The following is a 22,900-nucleotide window of genomic DNA, read 5'->3' on the forward strand; positions in this document are numbered from 1 at the left end:
CGGCGGCTCTTCTCCCCGCGACCCCCACTTACCGTCCGCCGCCTCCAGCCGGAGAGGCGCTGCCGCTGCCACACCGGGGCCGCCAGGGCTGCAGAATCCGCGAGAGATGCACACAATGGGGACAGCAGAACCAACCCCAGACCGCGCGCACACAGCAACAGAGGGTGAACGAGCACGTCAGCCGCAAAGCACGTCTCTACGCTGGGCGGGGCTACAGCAGACTTGCTCGCGTATGACGAGTTCCGGTAGCGCGCACGTTTTTTCTCCGCGTGTCTCAAGCCGTAGTGAGGGGAACCATGAAACGACCCAGTGAGTGAAGCCTTAGAGTGTCACCGGGGAGGGGGACGTACAGAGCGGGACCGAGTGTCACCGGGGAGGGGGACGTACAGAGCGGGACCGAGTGTCACCGGGGAGGGGGACGTACAGAGCGGGACCGAGTGTCACCGGGGAGGGGGACGTACAGAGCGGGACCGAGTGTCACCGGGGAGGGGGACGTACAAAGCGGGACCGAATGTCACCGGGGAGAGGGACGCACAGAGCGGGACCGGGTGTCACCGGGGAGAGGGACGTACAGAGCGGGACCGGGTGTCCCCGGGGATGGGGGGGTCTAAATAACTCCCTCTGATCCCTGCCCCATGTTCTTACAAGTAAAGGAACAGTGGGAGGGGGTTACTTAAAGGGACAGTCCAGCCATCAGATGCCCCTTAAGAGGTCACTTTAAATTTGCGGTGTCCCTTTGTAGATGCACGGGGAGGGGATTCTGCAGGACACGCCAGTGATTGGCAGATTGAGGGCATGTGGTGCGGTGTGTTATTGTATGTGGTATTGTTCTTCTGACTGTAACAGAGCTGCAGAATCTGCCGGCGCTTTGTAAGTAAATGTGATGTAATATAATGCGCGTGCCGTTACCGTGACTCATTGTTGACCGGTATCTTCTCTGTTGCAGAGCTCAGGAAGGGCAGCAAGCGGATGACATGCAGCAAACGCTATAAGATTCAGAAGAAGGTGAGCGCTTTTTCCTGCTTCAAAGGCGCCGACAGGACGGAGCTGCCATTCTAAATTAAGTGGTTCCAAGTGCCGTGTGCCGTGGATCGTTGCGCTCTGCGGGGGGAGTGTGCCGTGGATCGCTGCGCTCTGCGGGGGAGTGTGCCGTGGATCGTTGCGCTCTGCGGGGGGAGTGTGCCGTGGATCGCTGCGCTCTGCGGGGAGAGTGTGCCGTGGATCGTTGCGCTCTGCGGGGGGAATGTGCCGTGGATCGTTGCGCTCTGCGGGGGGAGTGTGCCGTGGATCGTTGCGCTCTGCGGGGGGAGTGTGCCGTGGATCGTTGCGCTCTGCGGGGGGAGTGTGCCGTGGATCGTTGCGCTCTGCGGGGGGAGTGTGCCGTGGATCGTTGCGCTCTGCGGGGGGAGTGTGCCGTGGATCGTCGCGCTCTGCGGGGGGAAGGTGCCGCGGATCGGTGTGATTTGCCTGGTGGGTAGCGTGCCGCGGACCGGTGCGACTTGCGTGGTGGGTAGCGTGCCGCGGACCGGTGCGACTTGCGTGGTGGGTAGCGTGCCGCGGACCGGTGCGACTTGCGTGGTGGGTAGCGTGCCGCGGACCGGTGCGACTTGCGTGGTGGGTAGCGTGCCGCGGACCGGTGCGACTTGCGTGGTGGGTAGCGTGCCGCGGACCGGTGCGACTTGCGTGGTGGGTAGCGTGACGCGGACCGGTGCGACTTGCGTGGTGGGTAGCGTGCCGCGGACCGGTGCGACTTGCGTGGTGGGTAGCGTGCCGCGGACCGGTGCGACTTGCGTGGTGGGTAGCGTGCCGCGGACCGGTGCGACTTGCGTGGTGGGTAGCGTGCCGCGGACCGGTGCGACTTGCGTGGTGGGTAGCGTGCCGCGGACCGGTGCGACTTGCGTGGTGGGTAGCGTGCCGCGGACCGGTGCGACTTGCGTGGTGGGTAGCGTGCCGCGGACCGGTGCGACTTGCGTGGTGGGTAGCGTGCCGCGGACCGGTGCGACTTGCGTGGTGGGTAGCGTGCCGCGGACCGGTGCGACTTGCGTGGTGGGTAGCGTGCCGCGGACCGGTGCCCTTTGCGGGGGGGGAGCGTGCCGCGGACCGGTGCCCTTTGCGGGGGGGGGGAGCGTGCCGCGGACCGGTGCCCTTTGCGGGGGGGGGGAGCGTGCCGCGGACCGGTGAGCTTTGCGTGGTGGGTAGCGTGGGGACCGGTGAGCTTTGCGAGGGGGGGGGGAGCGTGCCGCGGACCTGTGCCCTTTGCGGGAGGGGGGAGCGGTCCGCGGACCGGCGCGATTTGCGAGGGGAGGTAGCGTGCCGCGGACCGGCGAGCTTTGCGAGGGGGGGGAGCGTGCCGCGGACCGGCGCGATTTGCGAGGGGAGGTAGCGTGCCGCGGACCGGCGAGCTTTGCGAGGGGGAGGTAGCGTGCCGCGGACCGGCGAGCTTTGTGAGGGGGGGGGAGCGTGCTGCGGACCGGTGAGCTTTGCGGGGGGAGCGTGCTGCGGACCGGTGAGCTTTGCGGGGGGAGCGTGCTGCGGACCGGTGAGCTTTGCGGGGGGAGCGTGCTGCGGACCGGTGAGCTTTGCGGGGGGAGCGTGCTGCGGACCGGTGAGCTTTGCGGGGGGAGCGTGCTGCGGACCGGTGAGCTTTGCGGGGGGAGCGTGCTGCGGACCGGTGAGCTTTGCGAGGGGGGGGAGCGTGCTGCGGACCGGTGAGCTTTGCGAGGGGGGGAGCGTGCTGCTGACCCGTGCGCTTTGCGTAGGGGGAGCGTGCTGCTGACCGGTGCGCTTTGCGAGGGGGGGGGGAGCGTGCTGCGGACCGGTGCGCTTTGCGGGGGGGGGGGAGCGTGCTGCGGACCTGTGCACTTTGCGTGGGGGGAGAGCGTGCTGCGGACCTGTGCACTTTGCGTGGGGGGAGCGTGCTGCAGACCGGTGCGCTTTGTTCACCTGTTTTGTTTCTTCTTCCCACTCCTCCCCAGGTCAGAGATCACAAACGTAAAGTGAGGAAAGAAGCAAAGAAAAGTGGTTTTAAGAAGCCAAAGAAGGACATTACTATCCCCAACGATGCCCCGTTTAAAGAGGACGTCCTCCGGGAGGCAGAGCTCCGGAAGCAGCGGGTAATAAAGACGTCCCTCTGTACTGGGGGCTTTTTGCTTTATTTTGTTGGCAAGCAGGGAGTGTGCTGGCCGTGCAGCATTTCCCAGAATGCAAAGTGCAGTGTAAACTGTGCGCTTGGCAGACACTCAGCGTGGCAAATGTTCAGGGGCCGGTTGGCTCGCGGGGAGACGTGTGTGGATCTCCGCGTCGAGCTGTTTGGGGGCGAGGATGTTGCCAGCGGATGGGGTCTCCTGCAGAACGCTTCTAGATCCCCGGACGAGTCTGTTTTGAGCCACTTTTAACCCTTTATATTTTAGCGCGAGGAGTTGAAGCAAGCTCAGAAGCTTGAAAGACAGAAAGAAGTTGCGAAGAAAAGAAACATTGAGAGAACCAAATCTGATTCACCTGAAAAGAAAAAGACAGAGAAAACGGTAAATTTGCGAGGAATAAGCGAATGAAACGAGGCGTTCCACGAAACGGCTGACTCTTTGCACTTTTAAAGCGGTTGTTTGTACTGCGGGGATGAAAGATTTGGAGATCCCAGATCCCCCCCCCCATTTTGCTTCCTCCCAGGTGGTAGAATACCACAGCGTCTCGTCCAGGCTTGACCTCATCGCGTAATTTTACTGACAATCTGTTTGAATCCATTTTGCTTTAGGAAAAGAAAGAAAAATCCAAACTGAAATCTGGTAACCGAAGCAATGACATCCCCGAGAGGTCTTTGTGCGGTGAAGTGAAGAAGGTAAATAGTGAAGGAATGAATTCCACATATAAATCATTCAGCAGGGAGGGGCAAGCGCTGGGGGTCCTCTATCTAGTCAGTATCGTTGATATTTTAGGGACCCCGTTATTTGGGCAAGGGTTTGTCTGCCCCCCTTTGCTGTATCGTTCCCCTCTGCCCTGCAGGTGATCGAGGCTTCGGATGTTGTCTTGGAGGTGCTGGACGCCAGGGATCCCATCGGCAGCCGATGTGTGCAGGCCGAGGAAGCGGTCCTCAGGTTCCCAAACAAAAAGCTCTTCCTCATCCTCAATAAAAGTGGTGAGTGAAGTCAGGCTTGGCGACTCTGGTCTCGCTCGGTCTGGGGAGAGATGAGGAAAGCATTCCAGTCTGATGCAATTATGAAGACTGTCAGATCCAACTCTGATCTCCCCGTATTATCTCTTATCCGCTGGATTGCAAATAACTGGCGCTCTACAGCCCGTATGCAAGCGTCCCGTGTGTGTGTGTGTGTGGGGGTGGGTGTCTCGGTGCTGATGTAACGGGTTGGGGTAAAGGGCAGTTTGGTTTTGGAAGTTTTAATCTGCTGCGGCTCCCAACGCTGGACTCTTTTCGCTCGCTTCCAAATATCATCTGTTTGTACTGAAATATTTTGTACCTTACAGACTTGGTACCCAAGGCAAATCTTGAAAAATGGTTGTGTTTCCTAAATAAAGAGATCCCGACCCTGGTGTTTAAATGTTCCACGCAAGTACAGGAGCGGAAACTGGTAAATGTTTTACTCTTCCTACGAAGGCCGGCCTATGGAATTAATGGCGTGTGTGTTTTACACGTTCTATTATATATTATAGGAGGAGAAGAAGGTGAAGCCTGGCTGTATCGACGTTTCACACGGGACCGTCTGTTATGGAGGAAATGCTTTGCTGAGGCTCCTCCACGACCTGTGTCCTTCCCCGAATATAGGAATTAAAGTTGGGATAATAGGTAGGAGAGAACCTTTGTTTTGGAACAAACTCCGATCCGTGTTCATTCCTGAGATATTGCAGTTAAATGCTGTTGTGTGCAGACTGTCTATATAACAGCCGTGTCTAGAACTTCTTGGGGATTAGTGTGATGTGTAACCAGCAGGAATACAGCTTTGGGGAGGAATAAAAAGCATACATTTTCTCTCGTATTTTGTTGTAGGATTTCCAAACGTTGGCAAGAGCAGTTTGATCAACAGTTTACGGCAGATTCATGTCTGTAAAGTGGGAGCCATGAAAGGCACCACAAAGTAAGTCTTTGCAACCTGTGTGAACGTTGGGCTCTGATCTGTTGAGTGGGATCTCACTTAACGTTAGTATTGGGGTTAGTCGTTCCAGTGAGCCGCTATCAGGCTCGTGTGGCGGCTGTGGAATGGAATACGTTGTGCTTCTCTCTTTATTCAGTGATTCGTGTAACAGGTTTTAGAAGATTCCCTGTAGCCAATTTTTGATCCTGATCTCCATAAGCCCCTGGGGGGCTGAACCGCTCTTCTCTGGAGCTGCCTCTCAAACTGTGACTTTTATACAAGGGCCCAGACAGTGTTATTTTATGGGACATGATGACAAATTGGAACTGACTTTCCCATGGAGGGTCCATTCAATCCAACTCTGAACCCTGCCCCAGGGTCACGTCTGTTCCTGTGCTGGGATGGGATGATATAACGTGCGCCGATTCCTGTATTTTAGAGTCCTGCAGGAGGTGAATATCGACAACCAGATCAAAATGATTGATGGTCCTGGCCTTGTGGTGTCTCCCAGTAACCGTGAAGTCACAGTGACACTGAGAGGCATCCATCAGGCTGTTGGTGATGGCGTCCTGGGAGCTGTGAACATCATCTTAAAGCACAGCGATAAACAGCAGGTTAGTAACACAACCTACCTCCCCAGGGGTAAGTCTACGTCCATTGTGAATGGCCAGGAGCAGTAGTGGGGCTTGTAGCTCAGCGGTCAATTTATTTCGTTTAGCGAATCAACAAGTTGTTTTATTAATGCTGGCGTGCGACTGCAGTAAAGTCTGGACGGTGAAGCTAACCTTTCATTCTACTGACCACTCGACTTTCGTGGGGTCCCTGCTTGGTTCTTAAGGTTTGCAGCAGGGGCTTTAGTCTCTACTCAAATGTTTCCAGGTTGGCATAATTTTTACCTCCATTTTGCCCATTGGGATGGTGGGTCAAGTTCACATGAAAATGATGGAGTCGCGCATCATCTGCTCCAAACACCATCAGGGGCAGATCATGGTCTCTGCATTTAATGGATTTTTCACTTTGTAACCTTACGGTCATTGACACATTTTTATATTTCACGAGTTTGTGGAGACGGGGCGCATGGGATTTCCAGCGGCACGAAGCCATTTTAAGCAATACACTCTTACATATCTTGCGATAAACTGATTTTTGTTACAGGTTATGTTACAGTACAACATTTCAGACTTCCGAAACCCCTTGGAGTTTCTAACGTTACTTGCGCATAAAAGAGGCATGCTGAAGAAGGGCGGCATTCCAGACACGGAGAGCGCGGCAAAGCTGTTACTGAACGACTGGATTGGGTGAGGAAAATCGTTTAATGCTAACATCTGTTCAGGGCCCGTCTCTTTGTGACTTGTGGATAAGAGGCCAAAACGGGTATCCGTCCAAATCCGGAGCTCCAAGCGAGTGAAATGATCCCGTTCTGTGCAGACAGACCTGATAGGTGCTTGGCGATTCCTGTAGACCTAACAAAATGTCACAATGCCAGGAATTTATTCTTTGATGGAATCATTAATATTTAAATGGCACAATAAGTACTGACTGGAAGCCCCTCTGCTTTGTCTCCGTCACGCAGAGCGAAGCTGAGTTACCATTCATCCCCACCAGCTGCTAAGTGCCAACATATCGATGGAGCCATGACGGGCCGGCTCCGGGAAGGTCTTAACCTGGGGCTTCTAGAGGCAGACAACCTTCAGACTGTTAAAGGTGAGCCTCGTGTGCCGGATCAGCTTTTCGTTCACCTTATGCTTTATTTTTGTCTCGTGTGCGATGGGCTCTCGCCTTGCACACTCCTTCACTATCTCTTTAAATTTGTATGGTCCATTTTACTGCGGGGATATTGATAACGTTTGACTATAAAGTGTGTGTATTGTAAATTCATGCTCCAACCCCGCAGCACTGAAGTGTCCCAGCTCTGCTAGCAGCATTTCGTTTAAATCACCCGGTCTGACCAGTGGCATATTGGATGAGAATGAAATTGTACAAAAGGAGGAACAGATGGCGGTCGATCAGGAGCCTGAAGACCCTGACAGCGAGGAGGATGACAACGCTTTGGGGGAAGCTGATAAAGAGGATGAGGACAGTGGGGTAAGCGTTGAAGTTCTGCTCTTTGTCTCGTTCTCACTCTTTATCTCGCTGTAGAGTTTATTTTGTGTTTTCTGCTTACAGGATAAAAGCCCAGAAGTATCTGAGGAACCGGACTCCACACAGAAAAACGGTGGGTTCTCTGCTGGTCATTTCCGCTGTATTGACTGCAGACTGGAGCTTGTCCCCCCGACACGTTAATCCCAAGACGTCCAGTTTTTAGGGGAACATTCTGTTCTGCAGCTGGGGGCTTAATGTGGTTTTGGGGGTGAAGCCTGGCAGGTAGTCTGGTCTAGGGGACTTGGTGTGCGATTTAAACACACCTGCATTTCTTGGCGTAGGTGGCATTTATCAGTTTTGTAGCGAATTTTAAAAACTATTTTTTTTTTTTAGATATCAAAGCAATACCTCCAAAAGATGGGATTAGATCGGTCTGCTTCGACAAACAGGAAGATGCTGATTCTTACGACTTTAATAGAGATTTTGTCTGAGATTGGGGTTTGTCATTTTGCGCCTGCTGTCCCTCCATTATCTGTGTAAACTCTTCATTCCCTGTACTGCTCCTGGCCGTGGAGATGAAACATGGGTTCTGTGAATCTGATGAATCATTTGTATTAAGTCCTAGAGGTGTTGGAAGCGGAAAGTAAATATGATGTGTAACAGAATTGAACCTTTGCCTGTTTGTATCATTTAAAACTGACTCCGTGCAGGAAGTGCAAGCTCTTAGGACAAAGTCTTGTAACAGTTTATTTAATCACACTGTAGCTGGAGCAACAAGTATGAGAGCCCAGTCTGCCCCCAACCTGATAACATATACTTTTCTCAGTCAGAATACATTAGCCTGACCATATAAAAAATATACATTTCCTTAAGTTTAACAATATTCATAAAAAAAAGGGGGGGGCACATGATCCTGCTTGAGAAAATATTTACACTTGGTATTGCTATGAGCCGATACATAGCGCTTGTGGACAATACAGGTTTGGTTTAGGGGGACAGGCAGCACGAGGCTTCAGCCCCATCCTCACACGGGTGGCTTTCAATGTTCATGATGAAAGGAACCACGTCAGTTTCCATCGTGGCCCGAATGCCTCCGGATCAGGGTGAATTTCCCCGTGGGGTCCGGCACGTACCACTTTTCCCAAACCTCTCCGTAGGAGGCTGTTCTTCCCCAGGGTTTGAAGTGACCGTTCCAATGAAGGAGCTTGGCTGCTTTCACAAACTGTGGAGAATAACGCTTCCCTGTACTGGAACCTTGAAGGGGAAACAATTATTAGTTCATACATCTTTACACAGCTTTTAAATAACACACCAAGACCGTGGTCGGCAGGCCTTTCTACACCGTAAACGTGATCCACGGCTTACCTAGATGTCTGACGTGCCACATCGGGTCAATGCTGGAGTGGAGCTGGTAAAACACGATCAGCAGGGGTGGGGCGGTGATGCTGCCGGCGAGGGTCTTACTGTACAAATCCTCGCTAGAGACACAACATAACGGTTAACACAAGGCAGGCGCTTCTGTACGATCTCACATTATCGCTGCCAGTGAGGGAATGCTATTAAACACACAATTTTATCTCCAAATGTTATCTGCATGCAGACACCTCAGCCAATGCTTAACATGCAGGGGAGATCACAGCGTGGACACTCACGCCATATTTAACTCCATCCATTTCTCCAGCTGCTGAGTGACGTTTTGTCTCTTCCACTCTGTTAAATTGGCCACAAAGACGCCGGGGTTGAAGGAGCAGGTACTCGCCTTCATGTCCAGCTTCCGGATTCTGTCCTTCTTGTAGTCTAGGTATCCGATGTAATTGTACTGAAAAGCAAAGTGATGATGAATGTCTTATTTAAATCAATCAAGGGGTGAGCGGGAGGACAGCCTGCAGCTTCTTCCAAAAGACTGACCCAACAGGACCCCAGAAATTGCTGGGAAACGATCCACAAAACCTCCTGCACCAAGAAGAGTCCCCCAAACCCCCGCACTGATCAGAAAGCCTCACCTGATTGCCAGCACCTCGAACAAGAAATTTAGAGGTGACAGAATCACAGTCGTCGGAGAAAGCAGCCGCGTGGCCGGCCTTCACCGGCGTGTTAAAAAGTTCTTTAATGTCATCTGCGCAGAACGAGAAGAAAAGCGTTGCCAGAGGTAAGAAGACAACTTATTTCACGATAGAAAGAACATGCATGAGTGGCATACCTTGGACAATGACATCATCATCAACGTAGATTGCCTTTTCTACACCAGGAACCAGATCAGGCAAGTAAAATCTTGCAAAAGTTAACTGGGGAAAAAAATATTTATATAAAAACACCAATTAGCGAGAAAGCTGGCGCTGGTGGCAGAAACGCGTCACAAAAAATCCAGCATATCCAGAGCCGAGAGATACTTGTGTCCTTCCGACATCAGAAATACGATTTCCCGTATGTGAAGACTGCTCGCTACTTACCGGTTTCACGGGATCCGCACCAGGATCCACTCGAACTTTTCCATCAAGAACACGGGGATCAAAGCTCAAAATGTTATAATTTACAGTCTTCAGTGCGGAGCCGGACAGCCAAGATCTACGAGACAGACGGAGGTACAATGAGATTACAATCCGTGTCTGAACGGCTTCCCAGGCGCCCTAAACTGATGCAGGTCCAAAGATCGGGGCAAAAAAAAAAAGCCAAGAGGCAGATGCCGTGTGAGAGGAAGGAAGCCACGCGCTGAATAGCCACCAAGCGACGAGGGTAATATCCTTATAGAGCTATATAAGTGCACGCTAAAGTACATCGTGAGGCACACCGACAGGGAAGGTGGAAAGTCTGAGGTGTCCTGTAATTAAAAGCAGCCCAAGCGTTACGATCCCCCCGGTACTTCCGGTACCCCCGGCCCACCGTACCTCAGGTGCTCTCTAGTATCATTCATCGTTACTACGTAGAAAACCACCTTGGACTTTGTGTTACTGGCAATGCTGTTTATGGCTGAGATGGCGCCTCCTAAGCGCTCCTCCACTGCCGTAATAACCACGGGAATCTCCTCGCCGTCCCCGCTGTCAGGGGCTTCCGGTAAGAAATCCACCCGCTGAAATCCCACAGGACCGGAATCTGCAAGAGAGACATACGGTAAGGATAACCGCGCGGGGATCCGGTCTGGGGGGGGGGCGTTAAATGTTCACCCGCAGATTACCCTCAGGCGATCTGTCGTTTGATTCTTTCCTCTGAAGGATCAATCACATGAAACAGTTTCTATGGCAAGAGCCAATCATGGCCTGCTTTTGTGTCGCTTTACAAACATTCCCTGGCTTTTCCGTACGTGCGCAACAGACGGGGCCCCAAATACTTGTTACCCCTTTCCTTTTTTAGGGGCGCTACGTCCCTCACGCACGCCGTGATTGGATAGTAACGCTCTGGTCGCAGAATCCTCACTTACCCGAACTCTGCCTCTTCAACACATCGCTGAGCCCCAGGAGATTACGGTGCAGAACGAGCAAGAATACCACGGCCGCCAGGAGGATGATCACTATATTCACTGAAAATAACCAGAAGACTGAGCTGGATCAGCATGGACGGGACCTCGGCTGTAACGGGTTCACCAAGAGAGCTGTAGTAACTCCCAGAGATCACCCACTTGTATCCTCCTCTTGTCCCCGGAATCACTTCCAGCACCAGCCAGCATGCGCACCTTGGAACCCTGCTATGTGTACCCAATAAGTAGACCCAACTACCTTGAACTGAGTACAGCAGGAATGAACAGTTTATTGTAGTAAAACATAGACTGATATAGCCACAGAACTTCATTAACATAAATTAATAGATACATGCATTCCACCCAACCTTTAATCCCCAATCAGCAATCCTATTGATGGGATTAATTAAACAATGGAGTTCCTGCCTGTTTGGCAGCCAGGCTGGAGCCATCTCTGACTACCTTGGGCCCCTGTATGACAGCTCATTCTGTCACATCGGCATTCACAGATTCGGTTATTTCTTACCTTTCCGAAGCGTCATTTTCGCGTGGATCCCGTTTTATTAGCGATGGATCCAAGCTGGAAAATATCGGTTCAAAGAGAAAGGAGAGACTTTAGTGCTTTTAGGAGATTTCTCTTCAGAGTCTATCAGAGGTAAACACTAAGAGAAGCCACGTCTCCTTCCGTGGCCCCCCCAGTGACCGGTCTGTCTCTCTTTGCGTGAATGCGGTCAGTCCGTGGCCCCCCAGTGACCGGTCTGGCTCTCTCTGCGTGAATGCGGCCAGTCCGTGGCCCCCCAGTGACCGGTCTGCGGTCAGTCCGTGGCCCCCCAGTGACCGGTCTGCGGTCAGTCCGTGGCCCCCCAGTGACCGGTCTGCGGTCAGTCCGTGGCCCCCCAGTGACCGGTCTGTCTCTCTCTGCGTGAATGCGGTCAGTCCGTGGGCCCCCCCCAGTGACCGGTCTGTCTCTCTCTGCATGAATGCGGTCAGTCCGTGGCCCTCCAGTGACCGGTCTGTCTCTCTCTCTCTATGTGAATGCAATCAGTCTGTGCCCCCCGCCCGCTAATAATAAATAAAATTAAAAAAAAAAAAGCGCCCAATTTCATTAACCCCCTTAATGCCCAGATACTGTATTAGCTTCTGGCTAATCACCTGGCCCCACAATTCGCCCCCAGATAGGATCCGTCGCCCGGCAGAAACTGATTACATCCAAACGCCAACTCAACAACACAATCTGTGGTCACGTGACTGGGTTCTGGCAAAAATCGCCATATTTGTCTCGGGCAAGTTTCTTCGCACTTTAGGATTGCGGGCCCCCCAAGACTCCTGTGGCCCTCAGCCCCCCATCAAGGAACCCGTCGCCGACCACTCCCCAAACAAAGGCCCCAACTCAGCCACTGAACCCCTCGACAAGGCGACGTGCCCTCATCAAACATGGCAACTGCTCCGATTTCTCAAAGGACCCCAAGGCTGCCCAAAAGCCTCCTCGGACCTCCGGCCATCAGGCACCGCCGGATTCATCCACGTGCTCCCCTCAATACCCCAGTATGCTCCTTACCACGCCAGGACCTCGTTCTCCCCGCCCTTCGACGGGCACTCCCTAGACACCCTGCGGGGTCCTCACCCGCTCAGCCAGCTGACGTATCTCTCAGTGTGAGGCGCTTTCCGCTCCTTCCGCTCCTTCCGCCGCCGGTATAATGTGGTCGATTTTCTCGTCTATCCCGACTCAGATGGTGAGGGGTTACATGGCGTATATGTCGGGTAAACGGGTAGGGAGGGGATGGCCAGAGAGAGGTAACCGGCCGCCAGGGGGCGGTGTTAGGATGTGTCAGTTACCCCACCGCCCGGGGTGCTGAATGCTCCCTGGTCTCCCCGTATGAACAGCTGCCGTTATAAGCAGACATACGGGTGAAAGGAGCCGTCCGATCGCCCTCCCAGACCCCGCGGGAAGCGTGGGGGTCTCTGCGGGGCATGCAGGGGGGTCTGTAGGGGTATCCGGAGGGTAGAATGCATTACCAGGCGTAAGGGAACGCGCTGTGTGTGAAACGCGTCGGTGGCTTTTCACGGATTGCTGATGAAGTCTTCGAGGGCTTTCTTAGAGCGTGTCGCTGGTTGTGTTCGCGGACATCTGCATGGGCTTTGTGAACGGCTTCCCCCGCGTGTGTGCGTGTGTACGCGTGTGTGCGTGTGTACGCGTGTGTGCGTGTGTACGCGTGTGTGTGTGTGTACACGTGTGTGTGTGTGTGTACACGCGTGTGTGCGTGTACTGGGTGTCGCGGGGTATTTTCTGGGCGCCGCGGGGTTCGCTCACCCCTGATAATGGAAGCGGCGCAGTCTCGGGATTTAACCTTTTAGATGCTGGTGCAAGAAGTTGCCGCAGGGTCTCTATTTTCCGTCCGTTATTATTTGACGTCTTTTCTGTCTTTCTCTTCCAGGATTATAAGGGCCAGAAACTCGCCGAGCAAATATTTCAAGGAATAATCCTCTTTTCTGCAGTAAGTAAGAATCCCATTTCAGGATATTGGCTTAAAGCAAACTTCTTACCCCAAAAAGCTCTTCAGCGTAATGTGGATATTAAATATGAGAGCGTGGCAGATAGAGGGTTAAATGCACATAACATGCGCCGCTATCTTCCTCCTGCGGGCTGGGGATTTTTTATTAAGTGGGGTTTACTCCCCCCCCCTCACGAGGCCCACTCACACGGGACCCCCCTCTTACGAGACCCCCTCTTGCAGGTTGTCGGTTTTATTTACGGTTACCTGATTGAACAGTTTGGATCGACTGTCTACATCGTTATGGCCGGATTTGCCGTCTCCTGCTTGGTAAGAAAATGTCCACGATTCGTTAACACCGCGTAGCCTGGATCCCCAGTGGGGTGGTGTGTGTGGGTGGATATATAGAGTGTGTGTGTGTGTGTGTGTGTGTGTGTGTGTATATATATATATATATATATATATATATATATATATATATATATATATATATATATATAGCGAATCGATAACCTTTGTTATTTAACCCTTTGTGTAACGCAGTTGACGCTCCCCCCCTGGCCGATGTACCGACGCAATCCGTTAAAATGGCTTCCTGTTCAGGACTCGGAAGATAAGAGGCAGCTGGATAAGAAGTCAAAGAAACATAAATGAAGTCTGCCGGCCGCAGCGAAAGCCAACATTTTTTTTTCTCATATTTCACTAAAAACAGCGTTTGTAATCAATAAGCATTCGTGGCTCTCGAGGAGGTGGAGCGGCTGCTGCGCGCAGTCAGTTAGTGACCCGGAGCGTCTCCGAGGCGGATTCATGTTTTCTGCTTTTGTTCTATTAAATATTTCAATATTCATTCCAAGGGCAGCGTTTGGTTTAGTGGTGAGTTTCTGCGTGTGGTGAGTTTCTGCACGTGGCGAGTGCAGCGTTTGGTTTAGTGGTGAGTTTCTGCACGTGGCGAGTGCAGCGTTTGGTTTAGTGGTGAGTTTCTGTGTGTGGTGAGTTTCTGCGCGTGGCGAGGGCAGCGTTTGGTTTAGTGGTGAGTTTCTGCGCGTGGCGAGGGCAGCGTTTGGTTTAGTGGTGAGTTTCTGTGTGTGGCGAGGGCAGCGTTTGGTTTAGTGGTGAGTTTCTGTGTGTGGTGAGTTTCTGCACGTGGCGAGTGCAGCGTTTGGTTTAGTGGTGAGTTTCTGTGTGTGGCGAGGGCAGCGTTTGGTTTAGTGGTGAGTTTCTGTGTGTGGCGAGGGCAGCATTTGGTTTAGTGGTGAGTTTCTGCGCGTGGCGAGGGCGGCGTTTGGTATAGTGGCGAGTTTCTGCGCGTGGCGAGTGCAGACTCAGAGCCTGTCACGAAATCAGGGGGAGACATTTTCATAGCAGTGTCTCTTCCACACAATGACATCAACCTCGCGTAACCTGATCGCGCCACGAGCTCCGGCCCGTCCCCGCTTCACTCGGCCCTCTAATGATTTCTATTTCAAATGCTCCAGTTATTACTTAGAGTTTAATAATTGGTAAGACAACCGCAGCCCCATCCGCTTAGTAACGAGTCCACCATCCTGTTACATCAGAAAGCGTGAATCGTGGGAGTGGAGCGAATATCTGCAGCCTAACTCGGGGTTCCCCACACTGATGCCGGAGGGGGGTCCGCACACTGATGCCGGAGGGGGGTCCGCACACTGATGCCGGAGGGGGGGTCCGCACACTGATGCCGGAAGGACGGGGCTCACGCCGACTTATCCAGACTGTACACCTTTACTCTAATTCGCTTTCCAATACACCAGAAAATGTCAGCCCGGCAATGATTAAAAAATAATAAAAGTACAAAAATATACAAATTCTCAGCCTATGATGCGCCATGGAAGCGTCCGCCAGCGGGAAATCCCTCCGCCAATTAAAACTTGGAGTTTTCTTCAAAGAATTTCAGTTGGCGAACTTTCTGGCTGTATGCGGCGTATTTATCTCCCATCTGAGTCTGCAGACACACCTGGAACACACGACAGGTATGTTCAGAGCGTGACGCGTGGCACATTTGCTTGAAATCTGACCGGTTCTGCTCCACGTGGATCACGCCATAAAATCTTTTTTACAGAACTGCTACATACCTCTCTTTTCAGCTCGTCCTCCTCCTCCATGATGTCATACACGTCTTCAAGAAGTTTTACCCCGAGTCCTTGCACAACATCAGCTCTTAGAGCTTCAATCATTCGCCGGAACTTCTCTGGGGCGCTTAAATGATCTGGAAATAAGACAGCATTTTAACATGAGGTCAGGACTGCTTTGGTTTACACGAGCCTCATGGTGTGGTTTCAGTCCTGAGTGAAAGCAGAGAATTGGGTAATTTGAGCTAAATACACAACAAAGCCTATGTTCAACAATCACATGCCTAAACCGCTGCCCCCATTCAAGTTGTTCTGCTTCAAAAGCAAAACGGCCGTTTGTGGAGTCAGAATGCTGCGGAGAGATGGCATCCTCAATGACCGTCAATAACAGACAAAACCGGCACACCTAGGGGGATGTCGTGGAAGCAGAGGTCCTCTGGGTCCCCAGGTGACTTTCCGTGTAGGATGAGGGTATCTCTGTATTTCCGGTGAAGTTTGAACTCATTGGGTGGGATCGGCGGCTTCGGCTCTTTTTCCATGTGGAGCGTCTGAGTCATCAGCTGCACCAGATCTTGCATTTCATTTGAGTCACTTTTTCTTTAAAAAATAATAAAATGGATAAAGAATATAGGCAGAAGATCTTAAAGATCCCCAAACACAGAAGCTTGGCCTGCAGCCGGAAGCCTGGCTGGGGTTATGGCCTGCAGAGAGCAAACAATACCCCCCGGGGGCCTGGCTGGGGTTATGGCCTGCAGAGAGCAAACAATACCCCCCGGGGGCCTGGCTGGGGTTATGGCCTGCAGAGCACCCCCCGGGAAGCCTGGCTGGGGTTATAGACTAAAGAGACTCACCCGTCTTTACAGTCTCCTTCGGACTTCTCTGTAGAGCTGGCGGAGGAACTCAGTTCGTCTTCAGACAAGCGCCGGGATGCAGCTTCCTTCTTTATTAAACGAGAAATAGACGTATGACAAATGATACTGTGATGCAACCTGGACTGTGAAGGGAAGGGAAAGCCAGGGGCCACACTTTTCAACGCAAGGCACGACACCAGGTCACTTCACTCACCTCTGCCACCTCCAGCGAGGTATTTGCACAGGACTCTGTTCCTACAGGGGGTCTGATTACTGACGGTTCTGTGCCATAGAAAAAAAGATATTGAGAGAAGGCAGAGAAGGGGGGGATACAGAGGAGACAGAATGGTTTGAGTTTAATGTATGACTATTTATGTCTCTAGATTGTAAGCTCCTGTGCACAGGGCCCTCCTCGCCTGTTTCTGTAAGTCAAATTGTTATGTAACATACTACTTGTTATGTCCTGTCTACCCATTGTACAGCGCTACGGAATATGATGTGCTATATAAAACAATAAATAATAATGTCGGGTGTAAGGCTTCCCCACGAGGTGACAAGCAGGGAACAAATTACCGCAGGGAAAAATCTCCTCCTGGGACTGTTTCAGGCGCCTTCTCTCCCTCGCAGACAGGGGGCGACAATCCTAGACAAAGAGAACAGCAGAAAAAGGGTGAATAAACCACATTCACCGTGAGATCAGCACCCACAGGAGAATGAGCGCCCCCCAATTTACAACGAGACCCAACTTTCTGCTCGCAGCACAATCCCACTCAGCAAATACAGAGTTGATTGGATTATTTTAACCCTCTGGTTACTGGTGCTGAACATTCACACAAATCTAATGGGTAGAATGTTAGCAGGGAAGCACATTAACCGCTTTAAGCAGCTGGCAATATAAAAACAAAAAGGAAGCCCAGAAAGAAGCTGCCAAAGAGCTTGGAGGTGTTTAAAATACTTAACATTTTTATAAATTATCAGATTACGAAGGTTCTTGTTTTTTTCTTTCTAGAAACCATAAAAGATTTGATTTCTGCTGCTTAATGTAGAAACGGCATCACAGCAGAAAGGAGCCCCTCGGCCCCAGAATCTGACATGTTTAAATTCCTCAACATAGAAACACGGATGCTCAGCCTGGTAGCGGCCGCGCCGCTGTCATTTGGGAAAGCGCCACAGATGTCAGATAATGAGGTGCGTCACCAGCTCAGCCGCGTCACCCCTGGAATTCACCAAATGTACAGCTGAAGCATCATTTTACCCACCAGAGACTTTTCTTGGCTTTTTGAAGGATTTCCAGAGCTGTCTGTGCTGTCTCGGGGTATTTTTACCGTCTTGGGGATTGCGGCAGGGGGAGACGGTAGCGGTCTCTGGCACATCCCATCAAACTGTAAGAAATTGTTAGGAATGGGGGTTACTTGACCTTAATTGAACTTTAACCAAAAGCAGTCGAAGGCGAACGCTTGGTTATAGTTGTAAGAAACGCGTTGGTGATATGACGCAGCTGGTCTTTCTGGAAGATCTTTTCCCATTATTATAAAGACACAAGAACCACCGATTTCACACCAGGGAAGCCTGTTTCTGGAATCTGCCTGCGAGGACGTGCCAGGGACCCCTTCTTTGCGTCTTGTGGTGTCGGGGCATTCCAGAGATAAAACCAGGAGGAGGCAGCACCACGACAAATCCAACCCTCCGCATATTATTTGGAGGCTGAGCTTTTGGCAGATACCTGTGGCTCAAATGGTCAGATTTCCACGTGGCCCCTGACACGGCCTGCACAAACAGCGTTACCTGATTGAAATTGTCTTGTTCTCGGTCCCGGTGTCGTCGCTGCCGTGATAGAGATGGTCCAGACTCCGAAGTATGTGGCTGGAGAGCGGGACTCATACTGAATTCTGCCCCTTCTGCTTTATTAGACAATCCATCCTGAAAAAAGCACAAAAAAGTCCACTCTACACATCACATCATTCCTGCCCGATGAGTTGGGGTAGATGGCTTTACCCCCCGACTTCAGACAAAAGCACATTTACATCTATCAACATCTCGCAGCAATTCCCTAGCAGCAGGTTATGCGACGCAAGAAGATGCTCCTCCAGCTCAGTATTATTTCAGCACACAGCCTGTACTAACGAGACCCCCTGGTCAGCCGTACCCCCGGCATCAAGAATGAACCTCTCGGCACCAGAGCCCGTACACAGCTTTCATATAAATGATATCATCTTACCTGTTCTGGAACGGGAAGGAAGGGTTCGAGAAGTTTCTCTGTGGACTCTGATCCATCCTACAAATGGAAAGAACTGTAACATCGCAAAGACACGTCTTTGAAGCAGCGTTACTCACCAATGATCATTCATGCACAACAAGAAATTATTAATTACTTGTTACCAATCAGAAACCAATTATTACCATTATTAGCAGTAATTAAAACTGCACAATCTGGTCTCCCCACAAACACACAGAGCTGCCTTGTAACAGGGAAAGACCCCCGTGTTCTCTGGGTCCCAGGCCAGGCTGGCCTTTCCCAAAGAGGGACCGACGCTGAGGGGCAACCTCGCTGAAAGACACCAAAGACTGGGGCTTGAATAACTGCTTAATCTAAAGCCCAAAAATGGCACCAGATGGGGTTAATCCCGGGTCCAATGGTTATTCACTCTGTACTCTGTCTGTGTTCACACTGAGTCGATGGAACAACTAACAAAATGGAAAAAAAAAACCCTGGGGGTCTCTCCTTATCCCAGAATCAGCAGAATGTAACTGGGAATCGCGATAAAACTAGGGCTGACAGCAAGGACCAACAGGGGCCAGCGGGAGAAGAATTTCTAAAAATTTCCCCCAGCAGCTTTGTGTTGCCCCTGTGATAAGATACACAACAAACCAGAAAGATGAAGCAGAACTTACAGGGTTAAACTGGCCATCCCCACTGGGTTCTGGCTGTAGGAGTCCAGCAGTGTCACCTCCTCCCTCCATGCTGCCGATCGGCACCGGTTCTGTCGGTTTCTTTCCCCCAGCGAGTAGCCGTACCGAATGTTCCACCTCTGCAGTCCTGCCGTTTCCAGGCTCCCCGTCACGTATCGAATGTCCAGAGCTTGGGCTTTTCTTTTCAGGAGACGGGATATCGATATCCACCTTACTGAGCGTGGAAATAGAGCTCATACAGCCCTCCGAGACGCTGGGGTGACGGCTCAATGGTCTGCTCTTCATTTTGTTCTGCGTCTTTAAGAAAAAGAAAATAAAAGACACTTGAGGCATAATGTTTGTATGGAGAAGAGTCCTGAGAGGAGAGGGTTACAGAGGCGAGGGCTCGGGTTAGAGAGGCGAGGGCTTGGGTTAGAGAGGCGAGGGCTCGGGTTAGAGAGGCGAGGGCTCGGGTTAGAGAGAATGACAGATCTCCTGCCGCTAATGATACAGACGTGCTGGGCCATACAGCAGCTGGGATCCATTAACTCCCATCAAACCAAACCTGCCACGTGATGCCAACAGAGCTAAGAGAATATTGTTTTAAAACATGCAGTCAGTACAGGACGGGACAACAGACAGACAGGTAATTAGCCAGAGGGTGAGGGGCTGTTACCGCTTTTGGTTTTGTCGCTGGGGTCTCATCGGCTTTACTTGCACACGATTCGAGGACTTTCTTTCTTCGCTTGCCGTGATTTCTAATAAACAAACAGAAGTGATAACCCCTGAGCCACGGGCAGCATCTCTTCCTTTCATTTCTCCTTATAGTAAGAATAACTAAGCTGCATTTACACACAGCCTCCAACAGGTTCCCATGTGCCCCAACTCCCAACACCAAGGTGCATGACAGACTAATTACCCTCTGATGCCGAAGGGGGGGGCATTAATATGGGGCACGTCTTCTGGGAGTACCAGAATAACATGCGCCACGGTGCAAACCGCGCTCACATTACAAAGCAAAGCATGGCCGTTAAGAAGCACACGTGGCCCTGGAGTGTCGGTACATGGCAATCACACATTATAATCTATTGCTTTATATGACACCGTCATAGCCACAGCGCTGTGTGTAACATGCACAGACTTACAGTTTTGTCGCCTGTAAGAACAGAGATATATGGCGCTTGATGAAGGGTTTCCTTAAGATCTGCCGGACCGTCGGCCGCTTCTCGGGCTGCCGGCTTAACATGGTCGCCATTAACTCTCCAAGGTCAGAGCTGTACTCCTTTGGCATTGGCGGCAGCTACAATGACAACAAACCGTGTTAATAGAGAGTATGTAGGGTGTTATCTGTCTCTGGGTGACGCTGGTTCTGATCCAGATGTTTACCTTTCCCTCTATGATCCGATAAACCAACGAGTTCATGTCTTTGGCGTTGAAGGCGTGTCTGAGAGTCGCCATCTCATACACGCAGCAGCCCAGGGCCCACACATCCGACTGCAGAGACACAAAGGCATTAATGCCACCAGAGAGGGCCAACGACTCAGATTAGGGCCCCTAGCCCAGAGCACTGACCTTGTAGTTGTATGGCTTATTGGAGAAGAGCTCTGGGCTCATGTAGTAGGGGGTCCCGATGAGCGTGCTCGCCATGTCGTACTGACTCTCCAGGACACGCGCGATGCCCAGGTCGCCCACCTTTATGATGTCCGATCGCGTCAGGAAGATGTTCTGAGTCTTCAGATCCCGGTGCATTATACGCTCATCGTGCAGATACTTGGAAGACACAGCGCCGGGTATCACAGGACACGGGAAACACACGCATGTAATAATCACACACTAAGTGAAAGTATCAACTGTGTTCATGGGGAAATGAACAAGGAACATTTAGAAACAGGGCTCCTTTTTATTCCCAGCTTCATGCCCATGCATGGTTACCTGCATCGCCATGGCAATCTGCACAAACCAGTCGACCACGCGGCCCTCGGGCAGCAGCTGGCCCTTCTGCTCCTTGAGACGGTGGTACAGGTCACCCCCCTCGCAGTAGCCCATCACGATGTACAGGAAGCCATCGTCCCCCTCCCACGACTCTCTGTACGCCACAATGTTGGGGTGCCGGAGCCGGGACAGGAGCTGCGCCTCTTGCTGTGCGGCTCTGCGCTCTCTGCGCGGCGCGTTCTGCAGACTCAGCTTCTTGATGACAAACTTCAGGAAGAGATAAATGGAAAAAAAAAGGGCAGTTGTACCCTCTGCGCAGCCTCCCTCCGCTTAGCCCGCGCAGCCTCCCTCCGTGCTGCCAGCCTCCCTCTCTCATGCTGTCTCTCACTCGGCTCATCCTCACACTGCCAGTCATAACACACTCTGTTCCTCTGTATTATTACACACAACCTCTCTGTATTACAGTCTCTGTCTTGTAAGTAACTCCATATGTTCGGGTCCGTGCCTGTCTCCCTTACCCCGGTGCTGGTCCCGTGCCTGTCTCCCTTACCCCGGTGCTGGTCCCGTGCCTGTCTCCCTTACCCCGGTGCTGGTCCCGTGCCTGTCTCCCTTACCCCGGTGCTGGTCCCGTGCCTGTCTCCCTTACCCCGGTGCTGGTCCCGTGCCTGTCTCCCTTACCCCGGTGCTGGTCCCGTGCCTGTCCCCCTTACCCCGGTGCTGGTCCCGTGCCTGTCCCCCTTACCCCGGTGCTGGTCCCGTGCCTGTCCCCCTTACCCCGGTGCTGGTCCCGTGCCTGTCTCCCTTACCCCGGTGCTGGTCCCGTGCTTGTCCCCCTTACCCCGGTAATGGTCCCGTGCCTGTCTCCCTTACCCCGGTGCTGGTCCCGTGCCTGTCCCCCTTACCACGGTGCTGGTCCGGTGCCTGTCTCCCTTACCCCGGTGCTGGTCCCGTGCCTGTCTCCCTTACCCCGGTGCTGGTCCCGTGCCTGTCTCCCTTACCCCGGTGCTGGTCCCGTGCCTGTCTCCCTTCCGTACCTGTCTTCCTTCCACCCGGTGCCGGACCAGGCTGACCTCACCGTAGCTCCCTTTGCCCACTGGTCTGATTAGGCTATAATCCAGTAGCCGATTCCCGGCTACCCCTAACTCCTCCATCACCGGACAGAAACAGCTACTTCCGGTACAGAGGCCCTGGCTTCCTGGTAACCAGGCAACGGACCGGAAACCACCAGCTCTCTGCCCTTATACACCCACGTGTCCCTTTTCAGTCAATAAATAATTTGTTCTGTGTGTACGGATGGTTATTCTGTTCCATGTAAACACATAAGCTTACTATCTAAAGGGTACAGGGAGACTCATAGAGTGAATAAAGCTTGGCTCGTAAGCTTACAATCTAAAGGGTACAGGGAGAATCATAGAGTGGATGGAGCTTGGCTCATAAGCTTACAATCTAAAGTGTACGGGGATAATCAGAGTGAATAGGGCTTGGCTCATAAGCCTGCGAAAGAAGATCGTGGCCTTCCATGTAATGATTGAACGCGGGTGTCTGAATGTACTGTGGCCAGGACAGGACACGCCACCGCGCCAGATGATCCACGCGGTTTTAATAACGCACAGGACACGCCTGGGGGCCACACTGTGCTCTAGAACTGGGCTAGACAGACGCGTTGACATCAGCCTGCACTTTCAGAGAGTATATTCTCTCCGTGTTTATACGGACCCCGCAGACCCCGGGGGAGAAGTGGTTAACCACATACTTTTAGTTCTTTTAACCTAAAACTGAAAAAGCAACGAGCGAAGATCAGCGGCCGAGAGACCTTTCACTGGGTTAAAAAAGATGAATCTCCAGTGAAGGTTTAAGGTCAGGGTTACAAAACAAGTGGAATCCGCTGTTTGCCGACGAGCAAACTTTGTGTGGAGTGCGCTGTTTGCCGACAAGCAGACTTTGGGGGAATCCGCTGTTTGCTGAAAAGCAGAATTTGGGGGAGTGCGCTGTTTGCCGACAAGCAGACTTTGGGGGAATCCGCTGTTTGCCGACG

General features: G+C 52.2%; 4 protein-coding genes and 2 non-coding genes across 10 annotated transcripts; 4 read left to right on the top strand and 2 right to left on the bottom strand.

Moving 5' to 3' along the window:
• Positions 1–180: 180 nt before the first annotated feature.
• GNL3 (G protein nucleolar 3) lies at positions 181–7,828 on the top strand. 2 transcript variants are annotated; one of them, XM_053470199.1, is made up of 15 exons: positions 181–309; positions 947–1,005; positions 2,976–3,113; positions 3,411–3,524; positions 3,752–3,835; positions 4,000–4,132; positions 4,477–4,580; positions 4,663–4,795; positions 4,997–5,084; positions 5,521–5,695; positions 6,237–6,379; positions 6,655–6,785; positions 6,976–7,166; positions 7,248–7,296; positions 7,557–7,828. In XM_053470199.1, the coding sequence occupies exons 1-15, from the start codon at positions 297–299 to the stop codon at positions 7,652–7,654; spliced, it is 1,653 nt and encodes a 550-aa protein (XP_053326174.1). In that variant the 5' UTR covers positions 181–296; the 3' UTR covers positions 7,655–7,828. The 2 variants fall into 2 exon arrangements, with proteins under 2 accessions (XP_053326174.1, XP_053326175.1); XM_053470200.1 differs by lacking the exon at positions 181–309 and adding an exon at positions 801–874.
• Positions 4,178–4,251, top strand: LOC128501023 (small nucleolar RNA SNORD19). The gene has a single exon (XR_008354970.1). It is a non-coding gene; the product is annotated as a small nucleolar RNA SNORD19 (small nucleolar RNA).
• LOC128501024 (small nucleolar RNA SNORD69) lies at positions 5,386–5,449 on the top strand. The gene has a single exon (XR_008354971.1). It is a non-coding gene; the product is annotated as a small nucleolar RNA SNORD69 (small nucleolar RNA).
• A 58-nt stretch (positions 7,829–7,886) lies between the features above and the next one.
• GLT8D1 (glycosyltransferase 8 domain containing 1) lies at positions 7,887–12,327 on the bottom strand. 2 transcript variants are annotated; one of them, XM_053470202.1, is made up of 10 exons: positions 12,239–12,327; positions 11,141–11,194; positions 10,579–10,677; positions 10,049–10,253; positions 9,614–9,728; positions 9,364–9,448; positions 9,167–9,279; positions 8,816–8,982; positions 8,529–8,641; positions 7,887–8,417 (listed from the first exon to the last, which is right to left on the bottom strand). In XM_053470202.1, exons 2-10 carry the CDS (start codon positions 11,154–11,156, stop codon positions 8,230–8,232), a joined length of 1,101 nt encoding a protein of 366 aa, XP_053326177.1. In that variant the 5' UTR covers positions 11,157–11,194; positions 12,239–12,327; the 3' UTR covers positions 7,887–8,229. The 2 variants fall into 2 exon arrangements, with proteins under 2 accessions (XP_053326177.1, XP_053326176.1); XM_053470201.1 differs by lacking the exon at positions 12,239–12,327 and adding an exon at positions 11,767–12,005.
• SPCS1 (signal peptidase complex subunit 1) lies at positions 12,204–13,953 on the top strand. The gene is made up of 4 exons (XM_053470203.1): positions 12,204–12,347; positions 13,050–13,109; positions 13,350–13,436; positions 13,650–13,953. The coding sequence occupies exons 1-4, from the start codon at positions 12,312–12,314 to the stop codon at positions 13,758–13,760; spliced, it is 294 nt and encodes a 97-aa protein (XP_053326178.1). The 5' UTR covers positions 12,204–12,311; the 3' UTR covers positions 13,761–13,953.
• An 836-nt stretch (positions 13,954–14,789) lies between these two features.
• On the bottom strand, positions 14,790–22,027 carry NEK4 (NIMA related kinase 4). 3 transcript variants are annotated; one of them, XM_053469228.1, is made up of 17 exons: positions 21,900–22,008; positions 21,736–21,754; positions 20,866–21,132; positions 20,506–20,703; positions 20,320–20,427; positions 20,079–20,233; positions 19,610–19,691; positions 18,937–19,251; positions 18,263–18,319; positions 17,830–17,964; positions 17,304–17,426; positions 16,618–16,687; positions 16,259–16,326; positions 16,045–16,133; positions 15,600–15,790; positions 15,197–15,330; positions 14,790–15,078 (listed from the first exon to the last, which is right to left on the bottom strand). In XM_053469228.1, exons 3-17 carry the CDS (start codon positions 20,977–20,979, stop codon positions 14,986–14,988), a joined length of 1,932 nt encoding a protein of 643 aa, XP_053325203.1. In that variant the 5' UTR covers positions 20,980–21,132; positions 21,736–21,754; positions 21,900–22,008; the 3' UTR covers positions 14,790–14,985. The 3 variants fall into 3 exon arrangements, with proteins under 3 accessions (XP_053325203.1, XP_053325201.1, XP_053325200.1); XM_053469226.1 differs by lacking the exon at positions 21,736–21,754 and having other exon boundaries at positions 16,045–16,130; positions 21,900–22,027; XM_053469225.1 differs by lacking the exon at positions 21,736–21,754 and having other exon boundaries at positions 21,900–22,027.
• Positions 22,028–22,900: the final 873 nt, after the last annotated feature.

This window comes from Spea bombifrons, chromosome 6 (assembly GCF_027358695.1).
Source record: "Spea bombifrons isolate aSpeBom1 chromosome 6, aSpeBom1.2.pri, whole genome shotgun sequence".
NCBI lineage: Eukaryota > Metazoa > Chordata > Amphibia > Anura > Pelobatidae > Spea > Spea bombifrons.